Source organism: Diabrotica undecimpunctata, chromosome 6 (assembly GCF_040954645.1).
Source record: "Diabrotica undecimpunctata isolate CICGRU chromosome 6, icDiaUnde3, whole genome shotgun sequence".
In the NCBI taxonomy this organism is placed as follows: Eukaryota; Metazoa; Arthropoda; class Insecta; order Coleoptera; family Chrysomelidae; genus Diabrotica; species Diabrotica undecimpunctata.
In genome coordinates, this window is record NC_092808.1 from 92,616,544 (window position 1) to 92,633,788 (window position 17,245).

At 31.4% G+C, this 17,245-nt stretch overlaps 1 protein-coding gene across 1 annotated transcript in view; it reads left to right on the forward strand.

The window, feature by feature from the left end:
* Positions 1–17,245, forward strand: part of LOC140443559 (transcription elongation regulator 1) — a 91,627-nt gene that overhangs the window by 54,620 nt on the left and 19,762 nt on the right. Inside the window, exon 11 of the mRNA XM_072534886.1 lies at positions 4,996–5,388. Within this exon, the coding sequence (XP_072390987.1) occupies positions 4,996–5,388 (393 nt within the window). The remainder of the gene's footprint in view (positions 1–4,995; positions 5,389–17,245) is intronic.

The following is a 17,245-nucleotide window of genomic DNA, read 5'->3' on the forward strand; positions in this document are numbered from 1 at the left end:
GTCGTATTGGCACATTTATTGTTCATAAAATACAATGAAATGTATACAACGCTTTCCTGAATGGAATAATAAACCATGGTAATAAATTTCCAAAGGCTATAAATTAATGCTTACAACTAAGATTCGCAAAAATCCTCTAATTTCGCGTTCGTTAGTCGTATCATATCATTTACTTAGTGTGACAAATATGCCAAAAAAAAAAAAAACTAAAAAAAAACCAAAAATAAAGTATTTCGAATTTAAAAATTTAGAGACTATTGTATAGGAAATTGCAAGGCTTTAAACTGATATCCTATTTGACCCTTATTGTCATTCATTATAAAAAGGCTATAAGGGCGATTCTTTCCCTGGTTTAGGGGTTAAAGTAAAATAATCGAAAATAACGGAAAAATGTGTCCCCTTTTAATCAAAAATCGACATTTCTCTGGATTTTTCAAAAATGTTATTGCAGTTCCTGGTAATGCCTCTTTTCCATTTTCGTCCGGCCGTCCCGGACGGATATATATATTTATCTATGTAATTCAAATTGGGAACCTCATTCAATTTTTTTTTATGATCTATTATCTAATCTAAAAATATATTAAGATCTTTATTCCATGAAAAAACCAATAAACTTTTTGAATATAGCATATGCTCTATTATCTATTTTTATTTTTTTAGTATATTTTGTTTATTGATTATTCATATATTTATATTTCTCTCTTTATTGAAATTAGTGATCACCTATTCAAATTTTTTTAGCCGTGTGTTCTTTTACATGTTTGTTGTTTAAATTTATATTTTAAGAATTATGGTCATGTTAAGCTATGATTCAAATTTATTATTATATTTATGTGAAAGTTACAATATGAAAACTTATAAATTTTAAATTTTATTCAAATAATAATTTCCGAATATTTTAAGTACGTTTTATCCTCTTAAAATAATAAATATAGATTTTTCAGTGATTTTATGTCGATATGTTTGCAACATATTACATTCTCGTTAATTTCTTTTGTTTTTTTACGTTCTCTAAATAATTTTCGAACGGCTTATATAAGGATAATATTAGTCAATAGTGATATACGACAAAACTTATTTTTGATAATAATTGATTTTTAATATGACGCTTGTTGCAGATTATTGATACATTTTTTTTAACATTTTTATCTACAACTACTAAATTTTTTTTTTTTTTTTTTTGAAAAAAGAAATAACATCTTTTCTTTTACACGTGTTAAGTCCGATTTATACAAAACGACAAGATATGACACAAAAATTTAAATTTCAATTAAATTATTTACATGTATGACAACGATTCAAAACGGCGATGATTAGTAACGACATTGAAGATAGTTTTGAGAGGAACATTTTTCTTGTCATATCTTGTTTGATCGCTTCATCTTGTACCTAACAAAATGAATGCGAAATGATTAATGGAGAGTGTAAAAAATTTTGATTCATTTTGCTCCTCCTATCGCTGTGCACTTTAATTCTCAAAGTGTAACTGACTGAATACATAATCTTTTTGTGTAAATGGCACAATGATAAGTAATCGGAGTCTTGTTCTGATCGTGTCGTAGTTTCGGTTAATATAAATCTACCCTTACCCAATGGTGTTCATTTACCTATTAGAATTTTTGTCGGCAAACCAGATAAACATATAATAACCAGGTTAAAATCCATATGCTAACTAATACTGATATTTCAAAATTAAACTGACCGGTAAAATACTAGACCTAATTAAACTTTAAACACTTAAAAAGAAGTTACCTACTCTGAGAGAAAAAGAACTCCTCACTTCGTTAGAAACTCAGAGATAAAATAATTCTCGACTTAAACAATAAGAGAAAGAATGAACTAATTACATAAAGGAGCTCTTCTTGGATACGAGGCCACTACTAATACCACAAAGTATACGAATACTGGTCGTAGTATTTTAAAAGCGGAAGTAGAGAAAGCCATCAAACAAAGAAAAAATGGGAAATCTCCAGACCTTGACCAAATACCATCAGACTGGCTTAAACTTCTAGATGACGACAATGTCTCAGAACTACATTTATAACTACATATACAAAACTGGAATAATGCCACAAATATGGTTGGAATCTACATTTATCCCACGCCTAAAAAAACGTAATACATTATCATGTAAAGACTTTGTTCCCAATACTAACATTACTTTAAAGATCATGGGAAGTACAGAAACCAATTTACGTCTGCTTTATAATTTTGAAAAGGCGTTTGATAAGATCCAACCTAATAGGCTGTTTGAGTATCTAGAAATAATTGGAATATATGATAGAGATCTGAGACTTTTACAGCATCTATATTGGAATCAATAAGTTTCTATTCTGGTAGGCGGCAAAGAAACAAAATTTTCATTCAAAGTGGTGTCAGACAAGGTTGTGTGTTATCCCTAACGTTGTTTAACGTGTACTCGGAAATAATTTTTAACGAAGCTTTGAAAGGGCAATGTGGAGTTTGAATAGAAGAAACTATTAACATCAGATATGCAGATGACACATCGATAATGACTGAAAGTATCGAAGACCCTCAATTGCTTATAGAGAGTCACTAGAAAATGTTCCAATAACGGTCTTGGCATAAATACATAAAAGACAAAGTTACTTGTGGTTAGCATACAATACGTTGGCCATATGCAATTAATTGTCAACAATGAGCCAATTACAAAAGTTAACCATTTTAAATACCTAGGATGTTGGATAAACAAGACACTAAATCCGGATGAAGAAATTAAAACTTGTATAGAAATTGCAATTGCAATTCATGAAACATAGATGTATACTGTGCAATTCTCAGCTGAACTTACAACTAAGAATCAAGTTCCTAAAATGGTATATGTATCCTGTATTACTATACAGATGTGAAACCGGGACCATGAAGGTCAATATGATGAACAAATTAGAAGCCTTCGACTAATTGGTTATATAGTAGAATGCTCAAAATACCATGGGTTCAGCGCATCTCATAGTCTTAAACAGAATAGGCGAAAGTGACTTGACGAAGATGGTAAAAAAGAGAAAACCACAATATCTGAGGCATGTAATGAGAGGCAGCAGATACTGCAGTTAATACTAAACGGAAAGATCGAGGGAAAAAGAGGAATTGGTAGGAAGAAATATTGATGGCTCAGAAACCTTCGTCAATGGACTGGCTTATCAGCAGATGAATTGTTACATGCCACGCAAGCTCGAAAACAATATCGGCAAATATTCATGGAAGCCACCCACGCCGAATTTGGGCACGGTACTCAAAGAAGAAGAAATAAATATATTCTGGTACATATTTTATATTTTTCTTCCTATATTGTTTTCCGACGTGTCCTTTGCGTCAGCCATACTTTTTGTTTTTTGAGTCTCATTTTAGTCCTTTTCCTAGTGATTCTTTTTATAGATGTATCATTATTCTTACTTCATCGTTAGTTGTTGCTATCAGTAGTATTTCATGAGCTAGCCTAAGACAGTTTAAATATTTTCCGTTTACGCAGATTCTTTATTGTCCTTTATGGACTTTCTGACTGTCTTCCAATGACAGAGTAAATAGTTTGGGTGCGATTTTATCCTCTTCTCTTGATCCTTTAATAATTCCAATTCATTGTGTTTGTAAAACTCTGTCTAGTTGAAGTTTTGTACTGACCTTTGGTATTAAATAGTAACATTCTGTACCTTCAATCTATTCTGCAATTATTTATTGACACAATCCTCAGATTGTTCTACCTCATTGTAACCCTTAGTTGTATACTATTAAAGGCTTTTAGTTGATCACCATCAAGAGAAGAAAGTTGGAATATTTTGGTCATGTGATGAGAGGGAAAAAGTACCGATTGCTCCAGTTAATTATCCAAGGAAAGATTCAGGGCAAAAGAAGCGTGGGGAGACGACGTATATCTTGGCTGCGCAATTTAAGAGACTGGTTCCAGTGCACATCTAACCAATTATTTAGAGCAACAGCTTCAAACATACGAATAGCAATGACGATTGCCAAACTCCGTAGCGGAGAGGACACTTAAAGAAGAAGAAGTAGTAAATAAATTTCAGATGTATTATGGGGCTGCATCAGGTTATTTCCTAATGCAGCCACATAATATGGTCCTATTTTAGGGTGTTTCCTGTCCCGTTGGTAAATCTTCAAGTTTGCTTTTTAATCAATTTATAATGACTGGTAAAAGTTTTATATATTTGTGACAGTAGGAGTAAAGGTCTGTAGCCAACTGTACTATACTTACTCTCTTGTATATTAAGCTTATAGTCGCGTTGTTTCATCTTGGTGATATTATTCCTGCAAAAAACATTTATTGAAAAATATCTTTAATTTTGTATCAACTTTACACATTCTACCATTAGAAATTACGGTACTTATCTGTCCCATGAGCTTTATTTATTTTCATATAACTAATTGTTAATTTTTTTCTTTGGTTATTGATGGTGTTAAGTCATTGCCTGAAGATAATTAAGTATGTATTTTTTGTTCTTCTTTTAAATTCATATAAACGGTATCTATGATTGAAAAAGTATTTGGTATATTTTTTACTTAGTAAAAATTTGGTAAAATTAAATAAATTATTTTTAAACTTCTTTTTTTTTAGAATTGTCCTAATATAAGCCTACATAATAAATATTACGTTTTCAAACGTGTTGTTTTAAGATTTTTAATATTTTAAATTTGAAGTTATTAAAAATCAGAATTACATGCTGCTTTTTTGATATTTAAAATCTATATAGATTTATGTTTTATAAATGAAACTAATTTAATTATTTATTGGTTGGCAGAATTATCCAACTTATAATAAGTTGTAAATTTCTAGCCGGCATTTTCTCTTTCAGCATTTTCAGCATACTAATAACTTTTTCCCTACAGGTTACATATAAAAACATATATTATTTTTATCTTGCGATATGTTTATTAAATGATAATTATAATACCAATTAAAATATTAGACATAGTTTTTGACCACGGAGCCTTAACATCAAATAACACTAATACTATTTACAGGTGCGGAAAGACTTCATAGCGATGCTCAGAGAACATTCAGATATCGACCGCCACTCGCACTGGTCGGACGTCAAAAGAAAAGTAGACAGCGATTCCAGGTACAAGGCAGTTGACTCACACAATTTACGCGAGGATTGGTTTAGAGATTACTGCAAGATGTTGAAGGAAGAAAAAAAGAGGGCCAAAGAAAAGGATCGCGAACACAAGAGAGAAAAAGAGAAGCATAAGAAGAAGGACAAAGAAAGAGATAGAGATAAGGAGAAAAAATCCAAAGATAAGGATAAGGACAAGGACAAGGACAAAGAAAGGGATAAAGATAAAGAGAAGGAGAAGGATAAAGACGATTCTAAAATGGATGAAGATCTTAACGACGATTCCGTTAAAGAAGTGGAGGTAGGTTTCTTTGTTATTGACATATATATATATATATATATATATATATATATATATAGATTGAAAGGAGTACGACCGTCTAAATTTAAATACACAATGTGAGTGAGATTAAAATCTCACTGTAAATGAGGATATCGGTCAAGGAGAAAAAAAAAATAAAAAACTATTTCAATCATTTAATACAAAACGTTTCGTGCAGTATTTCTGCACTTCTTCAGTTCTAATGATTGTAAAGTCATATAAATATGTTAAACAATGTCAAATGCATAGGCTTAGGTGTTAAAAAATACATTTATTAACTACATTAAAATTACAGTAAAAAACACATTCAGAGTTTTTTTTAAATTTTATACAAACTTTAAAAAGTCACAAAAATGTAACAGTATGTTAACAAGAAAACAATATAATAATATAATATAATACAATACTTCTATTGTATCGCTGATGTACAATATATCGAAACATGAAGCCAGGAGAAAAAGTAACTTGTTTTAATTAGAGCGTAGTAAACAATTTGAAAAAAACTTTTTATAAAACAAAGCATGGAAAGTTAACTTTATTGTTGGAGACACTAAAGCAATTAAAAAAAGCAACTATTTATGACAGAAAGGGCTCAACTATTACGAAGAGAAAAACAAAATATAATGTGGCTTTCTGTCTATGGAAATCAGACTTTATACGAAATATCAACTAGATAACAAAAATACTCGTTTAAGCAGGACAGAATAGACAAGTCAAAATTTTTATATAACTCTGATTAAAAAAGAAGGTTGGAAATATAAGGTACCGATGACCATTGACCACGAAATTGTGTTGGGGAACCTAGAATTAGTGAATGTTAATGAAATGAATTGATATGAATTTATTTAACTCACCATGAGGTTCCTTTTGGAAAGGATTTTACATCGGATGCGATGTGTGAAAATTGCTGAAGTTCTCGTTGAAATGAATATAAGGATGGAGTTTAGAAGTATCAAAGTAGAACCGATGATGGCTACTTTTTTTCATAGAGGACAAAAACCGAAAATTTAGGCCATGTCTTGATCGGATTTGGGTGTGTATAAGTTAACGAAATGTAACATTTAACTGAGGGATTTTAAGAATTATTCAATAGCACGGAGTGATAAATGATGCTGAGATTATCGATGTCAGTCGTCTGTTCATGCAATTTTTTTCCCTTAATATGTAACACATTTCTAGGAAGGATCTCTTATAGACATTATTCTCAGTTCCTAGAGATTTAATATTGTCAAAGTCGATTTAGTGGTTAAGAGAGATAGAGTGGGTACTGAGAGCACAAGAGTTCTTGTTGCATCTGATATCACTTTTATGAGATATAACACTCCCTTTAAGCGTTCTTTTTGTTTGGCCAATATACTTCAAATGACAGTCTTTGCAAGAAATGTTATAAATTTTCAATTTATAAATAAATTTTAAATGCAGTTTATAAATAAACTACATTTGATTTCTCCCAAATATCTAAAGGTGTTTTGATACGTAAAAAGAGATTTCCAACTGTTTTACAATTTTTGATGCCTATTTTAGTAGATAGGGGTTTAAACAATTTAGTAAGTTTCCCTGTAACCTGTGGAAAATAGGGTAATGAGAAATATCAAGGAGAAGACTCAGATGTGGATTCCTCATCAAGGTGGAGTTCATTGTTGTCAAGTATGTTATTATAAAAATCTCCCACATTGGTATAAGTCGGGTCAAGTAAGGACCTTGCAGTAGAAAAAAGATATCTATTAATAAGAAAAGTTGGATAAGAATTCTCAACTAATATAGTTTTGATTAACTGAGTGGCTACCCTTCTGTATAAAGGATGTGACAACTTATGAGTCCTTAAGGCTAATCCCTGTACGAGGTTGTGTTTGAATCTTTTAGGATGACAGGAATAATAATTAAGGAAGCGATCATAGGTACCTTATATTTCCAACCTTCCATTTTAATCAGAGTTATATAAAAAATTTGACTTTTCTATTCTGTCCTGCTTAAACCAGTATTTTTGTTATCTAGTTGATTTTTCGTACAAAGTCTGATTTCCATAGATAGAAAGCCACATTATATTTTGTTTTTCTCTTCGTAATAGTTGATCCCTTTTTGTCAAAAATAGTTGCTTTTTTTAATTGCTTTGGTGTCTCCAACAATAAAGTTAACTTTCCATGCTTTTTTTTATAAAAAAGTTTTTTTCAAATTGTTTACTAAGCTCTAATTAAAGCAAGTTACTTTTTCTCCTGGCTTCATGTTTCGATATATTGTACATCAGCGATAGAATAGAAGTATTGTGTTATATTATATTATTATATTGTTTTTTTGTTAACATAATGTGACATTTTTGTGACTTTTTAAAGTTTGTATAAAATTTAAAAAAAACTCTGAATGTGTTTTTTACTGTAATTTTATGTAGTTATTAAATGTATTTTCTATCACCTAAGCCTATGCATTTGACATTGTTTAACATCTTTATATGACTGTACAATCATTAAAACTGAAGAAGTGCAGAAATACTGCACAAAACGTTTTCTATTAAAAGATTGAAATAGTTTTTTAATTTTTTTTTCTTCTTGACCGATACCCTCATTTACAGTGAGATTTTAATCTCATTCGCATTATCTATATATATATATATATACATCCTACTATCATTTTCGCATCGATACATTATGCTTTTACCATCAATTTAGCATCGTCTTGCAAAGTAGCATCTGTATATCGACGCTACTTTACAAGACCTTAATAACTTTTTTCCTGTACCTGTTACAAGAATTTTAACCATCTCATTGATTAGAGTTTTGATACCGTGTTGGTATTTTAAAATATCTGCTTTCTCTCTTTATCCCTTACTGAGTTATATAAGTTTATTCCAGAAAATGTTTGAGTCTAAAATGATGGTACAGTGAAAATATTATATATATTTAGTTCAGGGTTTTACCGTTTACTCGCTGCCATTATATACATGAAAATGTATATCCCACTTTCATTATCAATCATTTTAGCATCAGAAATTTGGCATCGCTGTTGAATATAATATTACCCACAACGAAATAGTAAATTTAAGAATATATATATATTTTTTTCACCCACAAATCATTCTGGCATCATGTTTAGTTAAAAGTAACGGGTTATTATATATTGCAACTACCTATTGTATCTTCGCTCCAATTGGTCCAGTCGCGACGTACAGCCCCTCAAATGATAGGATTTAACCAATAAAATAAAATAAGACAGAAAAATCAAATATAGCAGCATGTCAAAAAGGCTTTAATTATATATCTTCGTTTCTATAAGTCCAATCGTGACGTACAGTATCTCAAATGACAGGATTTAACCAACTGAAAACAATGAAATAAAAAAATTAAATACAGCAACATGTCAAAAGGGCCGTAGTCACTTATCTTCGGTTCTATTAGTCCAATCGTGACGTATAGTACCTCTAATGATAGGATTTAACATAAAGAATACAATGGGATAGAAATATCAAATGCAGAGCAATGTCAAAAGGGCCTTAGTTGTGTATCTTTAGTTCTATTAGTCCAATCATGACGTGCAGTACCTCAAATGAAAGGATTTAACAAATAAAATACAATGAGGTATAGGAATTAAATGGAGTAGCATGTCAAAATGGCCGTAGTTATGTATCTTCGGTCCTACTAGTCCAATCGTGACGTACGATACCTCAAATGATACCACTTAACCAATAGAATACAATGACATAGAAATCAAATACAGCATCACGTCAAAAGGGCCTTAGTTACGTATCTTCGTTTTTAGTGGCCCAATCATAACGTACAGTACCGCAAATGACAGGATTTAACCAATCGAATACAATAAGATAGAAATGTAAAATACATCAGCTTGTCAAAAGGGCCTTAGTTATGTATCTGCGGTCTTATTAGTAAAATCGTGACGTTTCGTACCTCAAATAATAGAATTTAACTAATAGAATACTATGAGATATAAAACTTAAATAGAGTAGCCTGGCAAAAGGCTTTTGACAAAATCTGACATAACAAAATGCTAGAAATATTGGAAACAGCGGGATTGATCGATAAAGATCTACGAATAATTACAAATCTATACTGGCATCAAGTGGCAATAATAAAGGTTGAACAAGAACTGTCGGATGAAATAAATATAAAAAGAATAGTGAGACAATGCTGTATATTGTCGCCTTTACTTTTTAACTTATATTCGGAGGAAATATTTAAGGAAGCCTTAATGGAGACAACCGAAGAAAAACATAATTATATACAGGATGACGGAATAAAAGTTGGAGATGCCACACTGGACAGAGTAGAGAAACTCGTGTATCTCGGCAGTAATATCAATGAGAGCTGGGATCCAACCGCAGAAATTAAAAGCCGACTAGACAAGCCCGAGCTGCCTTTGTAAAAATGAGAAACGTACTTTGCAGTCACGATCTTAGTATTGACCTTAGAGTTCGAGTGACATTTGCTACATCTTTCCTGTCCTGCTGTATGGAGTGGAAGCGTGGACTCTAACTGAGGCTATACAGTTATATTATATTATAGGGCTGTGGGTATACAGACGACTACTGAAAATCAGCTGGGTCGACAGAGTTAGAAATGAGGAGGTCCTTAGACGGCTGAACCAAACTACACAACTGGTTAATATAATAAAGAAACGCAAGCTGGAATACTTAGGTCATATTATGAGACACCCTGAAAAATATAATCTTTTACATCTGATCATTCAGGGAAAGATCCAAGGTAGTCGTGGTCCTGGTAGAAGAAGAACACCATGGCTGAAAAATCTAAGGCAATGGTATGAAAAATCAACTACATCGTTATTTAGAGCTGCTGTCAATAAAGTCACGATGGCAAATATGGTAGCCAACATGATATCCAACGATCGATAACGGTCATGGAACTAGAAAACGAAGAAGTCTGGCAAAAGGGCTTTAGTTATGTATCTTCGATCCTATTTGTCCAATTGTGACGTACAGTACCTCAAATGGTACCATTTAACCAATAGAGTACTACGACGTAGAAATCAAATACATCAACACGTCAAAACGACCTTAGGTATATATCTTTGCTCCTATATATGTTATGTCAAAAGAGCCTTAGTTGCGTATCTCCGGTCCTATAGGTCTAATCATGACATGAAGCCTAAAATGATAGGATTTAACCGAGATAATACGATGGTAGAGAGAAATTAAACATGGCGGCATCTAATAACACCTTAAACTGGCAGCAATAAAACGAATTACCGCACAGAGATGTGTGGCATATTACGTGACAGGATTTAGCGAATACCATACAATTACGTCATACATCTCTTTGCATACGTCCACTTTTAGTTAACTACTTAGTATCTATTCAGTACTTTGCTTTACGGTGTTGAGGCATGGACTCTTAAACAGAAGAATGTTAAAAATCTTGAAAGCTTTGAGATGTGGTGCTACCGCCGTATACTAAAAATAAGTTGGGTGGATATAATTACAAATGAAGAGGTATTAGAAGTTATTCACCGGTCACCGCCTTTTCTGTAAATGGAGTGAATATTGTTTTCCATTTAATATTTTTTCTCAGTTGAATAATTCCTGCTGGTATTTGGTCTAAGCTTACTTCTTTTCCCCATTCAAGCTGTTTCATAGCTAATTCTACTTCCTCTTTATAGTGCCCTGTTCACCTGTTTTGGTAATTTCGGACTATTTCATCTCTTATAACATAAAACAGTTGTTTCAGATATCTTTATCGCGTTTCCTTTTTTTATGGATGAATATTCTGCCGTTTTCATCTTCTACTATTTCATATGGAGCTACACGATTAACAATTCCAAATCAAGAAAACATAAATAACACTTCGAATTATATTATACAACTAATAGTCCAAAAATGAAGAGCAAGAGGTAGATGGCCAAGAAGCCGAAATCTTAATGACGAACACAAATATAATCGACTAATCAGACAATTAAGATCAGCGCTACATGATGAAGGCAATGCCACATTTGAACACTACATTAGTACATTGTCTAAAGAAGATCATTAAGTATGAATAGCAACAAAAACACTTAAAGAGACCTGAACAACACAACTCACCATTTAAGAAAGATGACGTTAGTTGAGGAAGATCAGACCAGGAAAAAATGTCAACATTTTCAGAATACCACATAATAATAGTCAAGCAATAGAACACTGAAAACTTTTATTTTTAACTGTACGCCCATGAATGACTTACCATTTTTTAAGTAACACTTAATATTGCACTTGTTTATTGTATTTTTTTCATCTTTCAAGATAATTCTTATAGGGATATATGTATTTATAACATACGGTCTTATGGTCTTATTACGGCTTTAAGATTATTCGACCCAAATGTATCTTGTACCGCACTGCTAATTGAGAATTATGTTTGTAATGCGATAAGAGGTCCGGATATACGAGACACCAGTGACTCATGCCGCACTGATAAAAATCCGACAGGAATCTGTATTTCTATAAAAAAAGAATATGTAGATTAATTTGTTTTGTGTATTAATTTAGTTTAGTTTGAACAAGACTTGCAGTAAAAGATTTTTCTAAATATAGAATGTAAACCATATTCCCAATGCTTTGTGAAAGAGAACCAGTTTATAATATACCGGACGACGAAGGACTTCAACATCTAATTAATAGGATTACCACAATGTGTGATGAATATGGCCTTAAGCTAAACACCGCAAAGACAAAGGTGATAGTCGTCAGTAAAACGCCAACACAACCGGAAGTGGTAACAGCTTATGGTGAACAACTGGAGAGAACTAACAGTATCACTTACCTTGGTTGTAATCTAAATGAGAACTGGGATATGAGCAAAGAAATTAGAATACGGATAGAGAAGGCCAGAGCTGCATTCTTTAAGATGAAGAATCTGTTATGTGGAAACAATATTACTTTAAGTCTGAAAATTTGATTAGTGAGATGTTATGTGTTCCCTACTCTTTTGTATGGTGTCGAAGGTTGGACTTTGACGGATACACTTCTCAAGAAACTGGAAGCCTTTGAAATCTGGGTGTATCGGAGAACCCTACGAATAAGTTGGGTGGATAGAGTTCGTAACGAAGTTGTTTTGCATCGGATGGGAAAAGTTACGGAAGTCGTCAAAACAGTTAAAAATCGCAAACTTGAATATTTTGGCCATGTTATGCGCCACCCAGAGAGATATAATATACTCCATTTAATAATACAAGGCAAGGTAGACGGAAGAAGAGGGCCAGGTCGAAGAAGAACGTCATGGCTTAGAAACCTGAGAGATTGGCTTAACAGATCCTCTGCATCTCTTTTCCGAGCTGCCGTCAACAAAATTACTATAGCCAATTTGATAGCCAACGCTCGATAATCGAGCTCGGCACATGTAGAAGAAAAAAAGGACGACCTTATTTTAGAATATTGGTCGATGAATTGAAATCATTGTTCAAGAAACGAATTATTCATGTGCAGATGTTTTACTATAAAAACAAGTAGAACCAAAATCTCGATTAAAAAAGTTGCAGCCAGTTACTCAGGATGGAACTTAACCCCATTATTGATTTTACAAGTGATAAAATGGGTCGACAAAAAACCAGTTTTATTCCTTACATCATTTAAACATAATAGTTGTATCTTGGTTTAATCAAATGAAAAGAAAAATTATACACAAGTACTAAAACCACAAACTATTCTCGATTATAACTTGGTGAAAAAGAGTGTTGATTTTAGTGATCAAGTGGCTTCTTACCAAAGCCCAATACGCAAAATTCTGAAGTGGTACCGAAAAGTGGCAGTAAAATTAATATTTAATACCTGATTTAATACCACAGTAGTCAATGCTTAGTTGCTAAATAACAGAAAACGTAAAAAAGTGACAACCTATCCTTGAGTTCAGACTGGAGTTCGCGAAGTCATTTGCAAATAAAGAAATGTTGTAACCTTCACGACAAGTTACATCCAAAAATACCATCTCAGGCAAAGCGATGTAGATAATACAAAGAGAAGAAAGTGTACAAGATGTTACAAATTTTTAAGAAGAAGCATGATTAGTAGAAAGGCCGATAGAAAAGTTAAAAAAGTTAAAACATACTCTGAAGAATGTGATGGCAAAACTGCAATATGTCTAGTGTGCTTTATTGAATCACATTAAAAAACAATTTTACTTATACAGGAACTATTATTGAGTAAAAACGTATTGTGCCTCAAGTGGCCTTATAATATTGGATAAGTTGATAGTTTCTAGTAGAACGTTTTTATTGTTAATTACCTCCGTAAAAGTGAGTTATAGTATTTATAAAAAAATGGATGTAAATAATATACCTTCGACATCTAAAAAAGCTAGATTTGAACATAAACGTAGATTGACCACTGCTGAATTACAATCATTGTTAGAAGCATCTCGCGAAGACAATGTAGATTAAACGAATGGTGGAAGTGACCCTGATTGACTTTGATGAAATATTTGCACAAAGTCGTTCAGAAAAATCGAGGATTGCGTTTTGGAAAGAGACAACACAAACAGAATTTAAGACTTTTCTCGGGCTTATGTTCCATATGGGTACAATTAAGATGAACCGTCTGAATGACTACTGAAAAAGTATGGGTAACTTCTATAATAGTGTTGACTTGACTAGACAATTGATCATAGCCCATATTAAGAAATAACCGAATAGACAATCCTCACTTGTCAAAGAAACTAAAAAAACGTGAAGTGGTCTAAAAACTAAAAAGTCCCCTATTCAAACTGGTTTTTAATAAAAAATTTAATAATATGTTAAAGTTTTTTTAATATACCCTAAAACTGAAAGCGCAAAGAATCGATTGCAAGTTACAAAATACTTGTAGTCATACTGTTTGGACAAGTACAGTTGTTTAAATAATCGGTTTCTGTGATAAACAAATTGAATAAATTGTAAAATATTTTTTGATCTGCTTGATATTTAGCACACTTTAATAACTCATCAATTGCCATAATTTCAAGTAGCTATATTACCTGTCGTTAGGCAAAAAACAAAGTTATTAACATTTATAAATTACTACAAACATAATATCTTACAGTTTACGGTTTTTTCGTTTTTTCTTATTTCAATTATTTATGTATTTAAATTTGGTATTTGTCTACATAAAAAACTTTTTATGGTCTACAACATTTATTTGAATTGTTTTTCTTTAGGATGTATACAAAACGTTTTATAAGCAAACAATTATTTTCTTTTTGACTTTTAAGATTGTTTAAAAAAACAAAGCAAAATCAACTTTAGTCAACTCAGTCTTTACGAATTTTTCGTCGGCTACCCCTCATACTATTTAGAATTTATATTTCTGTATAAGATTTTTTTAAACTATTTAGCGAGGTTCCGTGAACTACTTTCTTATGGCAAAGTCAAATATTATTTTTCTATGTGATTAAGCCACAATTATTGGTCGATATTGAGATGAAAATTACATTTTTAATTAACTAATATTTAACGATATGTTTTCCAATATTCAACCTTGTTTATTGTACAAATTATGTAAAAATGTGTATACACATTTTGTACAAAAAACGTTTTTTGAGAACGATTTCCTGAATGGAAATCAAAATGTCAAACATTAAATAATTAAAAATGTAATTCTCATCACAATCACAACCAATATTTTTGACTTAATCCCATAAAAACCTAATATTTATCTTAAACTATTCACTGATAGCTTCGATAAAACAGGTTGGAAATTAAAATATGTAAAATATTCCCCGACACAACTCTCTGGGAAAAAATATCTAAATAAATAGATATAACAACTGAACATTGATATAAAAAAACCTGTTAGTTGACCCCAGCCGGCTGAAATCAGCCGGCTGGCAGGTAGATTCAATGTCTTTATTATTTGAACTTGACCGACCGACCAAACCGATCGATATTTTTATGTTTTCAAATATAATTTTAAGTATATATATACTGGCAACATCTATTGGCTTTAAAATGATACCAAATACAATAATTTTACCTTCCGAGGTTACAATGATGGTTTGATGTAAAAAATTTAATAAATAAAAAAATCGGATTATTGAAAAACCGACAACGGTGCCAAGCCTACAAAGGTGCTCTAAACGAACATACACGACTTATAAATAGGAAATGATAGCATTTCTTGGTGATGCTAAACTACTGCAACGTGAAAAGAGCTCTAAATGATAGCGGGATGTATATATATATATATATATATATATATATATATATATATATATATATATATATATTATAGATATATATTATAGATATATATATATATATATATATATATATATATATATATATATATATTATAGATATATATATATATATTATAGATATATATATATATATATATTATAGATATATATATATATATATATATATATATATATATATATATATATATTTTCTCCCAGCGTATGAAGTGAGCCACATATCAAAAGAAACTGCGGTTGAAGTGAGGTCCTGTACAAAGTGAGGTCCAGTATATGGACCTCACTTAGTCAATCAATGTAAGACTTTTTCGTAGACATGTACTGATAGCAAAAACTGTTTTTTTACAAAAAAAAGTGGGACCTCATTTTGTATGGTCCACATCAATTTTTAGTTCAGAGATTTTCCGCATAGAGGCGCTGACTTTGGCGTATATTTTCTAACCATGTATATTCTATGCCCTGTTGAATAACTTACGATACACATAGTGAGGACCATACAACTGGCAACATCTGTTCAACCCATTTTAAAACAGTGGATCGTCGCATAAATTCAAATAGTACAAAAATGTATAATACGTTAATCCTTTTTTAGAGAGTAGGCGCAAAATTTCGGTCGAATTCTTTTTAACCGCATTTATTTTTTTCGAATCGTGAGAAAACTAATAGATATTTTTAAAAAATTTAAACGCAGAATAAAAGACTACATTATTGCCGAGGGCAGAAAGTCCCTTATAATAAACAAAAAAGTTTCTTTTAAATGATATATTTAAAATAAAAAATCAGACTAAAATTTTTTTCACCTCTGTGACTTATTAAAATAAATATTATAGAAGTTCTCAGGGACTTTCGATCATAGATAATACAGTAATATTTCATTCTGCGTCTAAATTTTTCAAAAATACTTAATAGTTTCCTCAGGATTCGAAAAAATGAACGCATTTAAAAACATTTCGAGCGAAATTTTGCGCTTGTGTTCTCAGAAAGGCTTAAAATAATATACATTTTTGTAATCAGTATTTCAAAAGCTTTTAAATAAGGTGTCACATGATGTACTTTCCTATTTAGAAAATCAAAGTTATGCCTCTCACCTGAAAAGGTATCGCGTAAAGTTCGAAACACGCTATAATATACTATGATTATTTTAAAAATCGACCTATCAGAGCGTTTTTCTTATGGTCTAAAAATAAATAAGTTATATACAGCATAGTGTTAGCAAATAAATACACGTTTGTTTGTTTGATAATTTTGTCCCTGAGGGCCAAAAGTAATTCTATATTTTTAGACATATCTTCTGTACATAATACAGGAACTCCCCCTCCTCGTTTTCCCTTTATCACTATTCGCTTGAAAGCTTTCATGAGAAATTTCTCTCTCGCTGATACAACTATCAAATTATGTAGAGGTTTGATTGTTAATATTAGTTGTGTAGCAATTTACGGTCATTCTTTGTAGTTCACCTACTCTTCGTTTGTTCAGTAATATAAGTTGTACATAACAAATTTCCTGAAGTATTCTAAATGGTTTTTCGTTACTTTGATCCTGTTGTAATATGTTTCGGAATTTTTCTCCTTCAATATTCAGATATGATTTTAATAATGTCAGATCTTCAGCTAGAGGAATAAGCGATGGTTTGTTCCATTTTTTTGCTGTAGATCTTTATTTGCAAGAGTAGA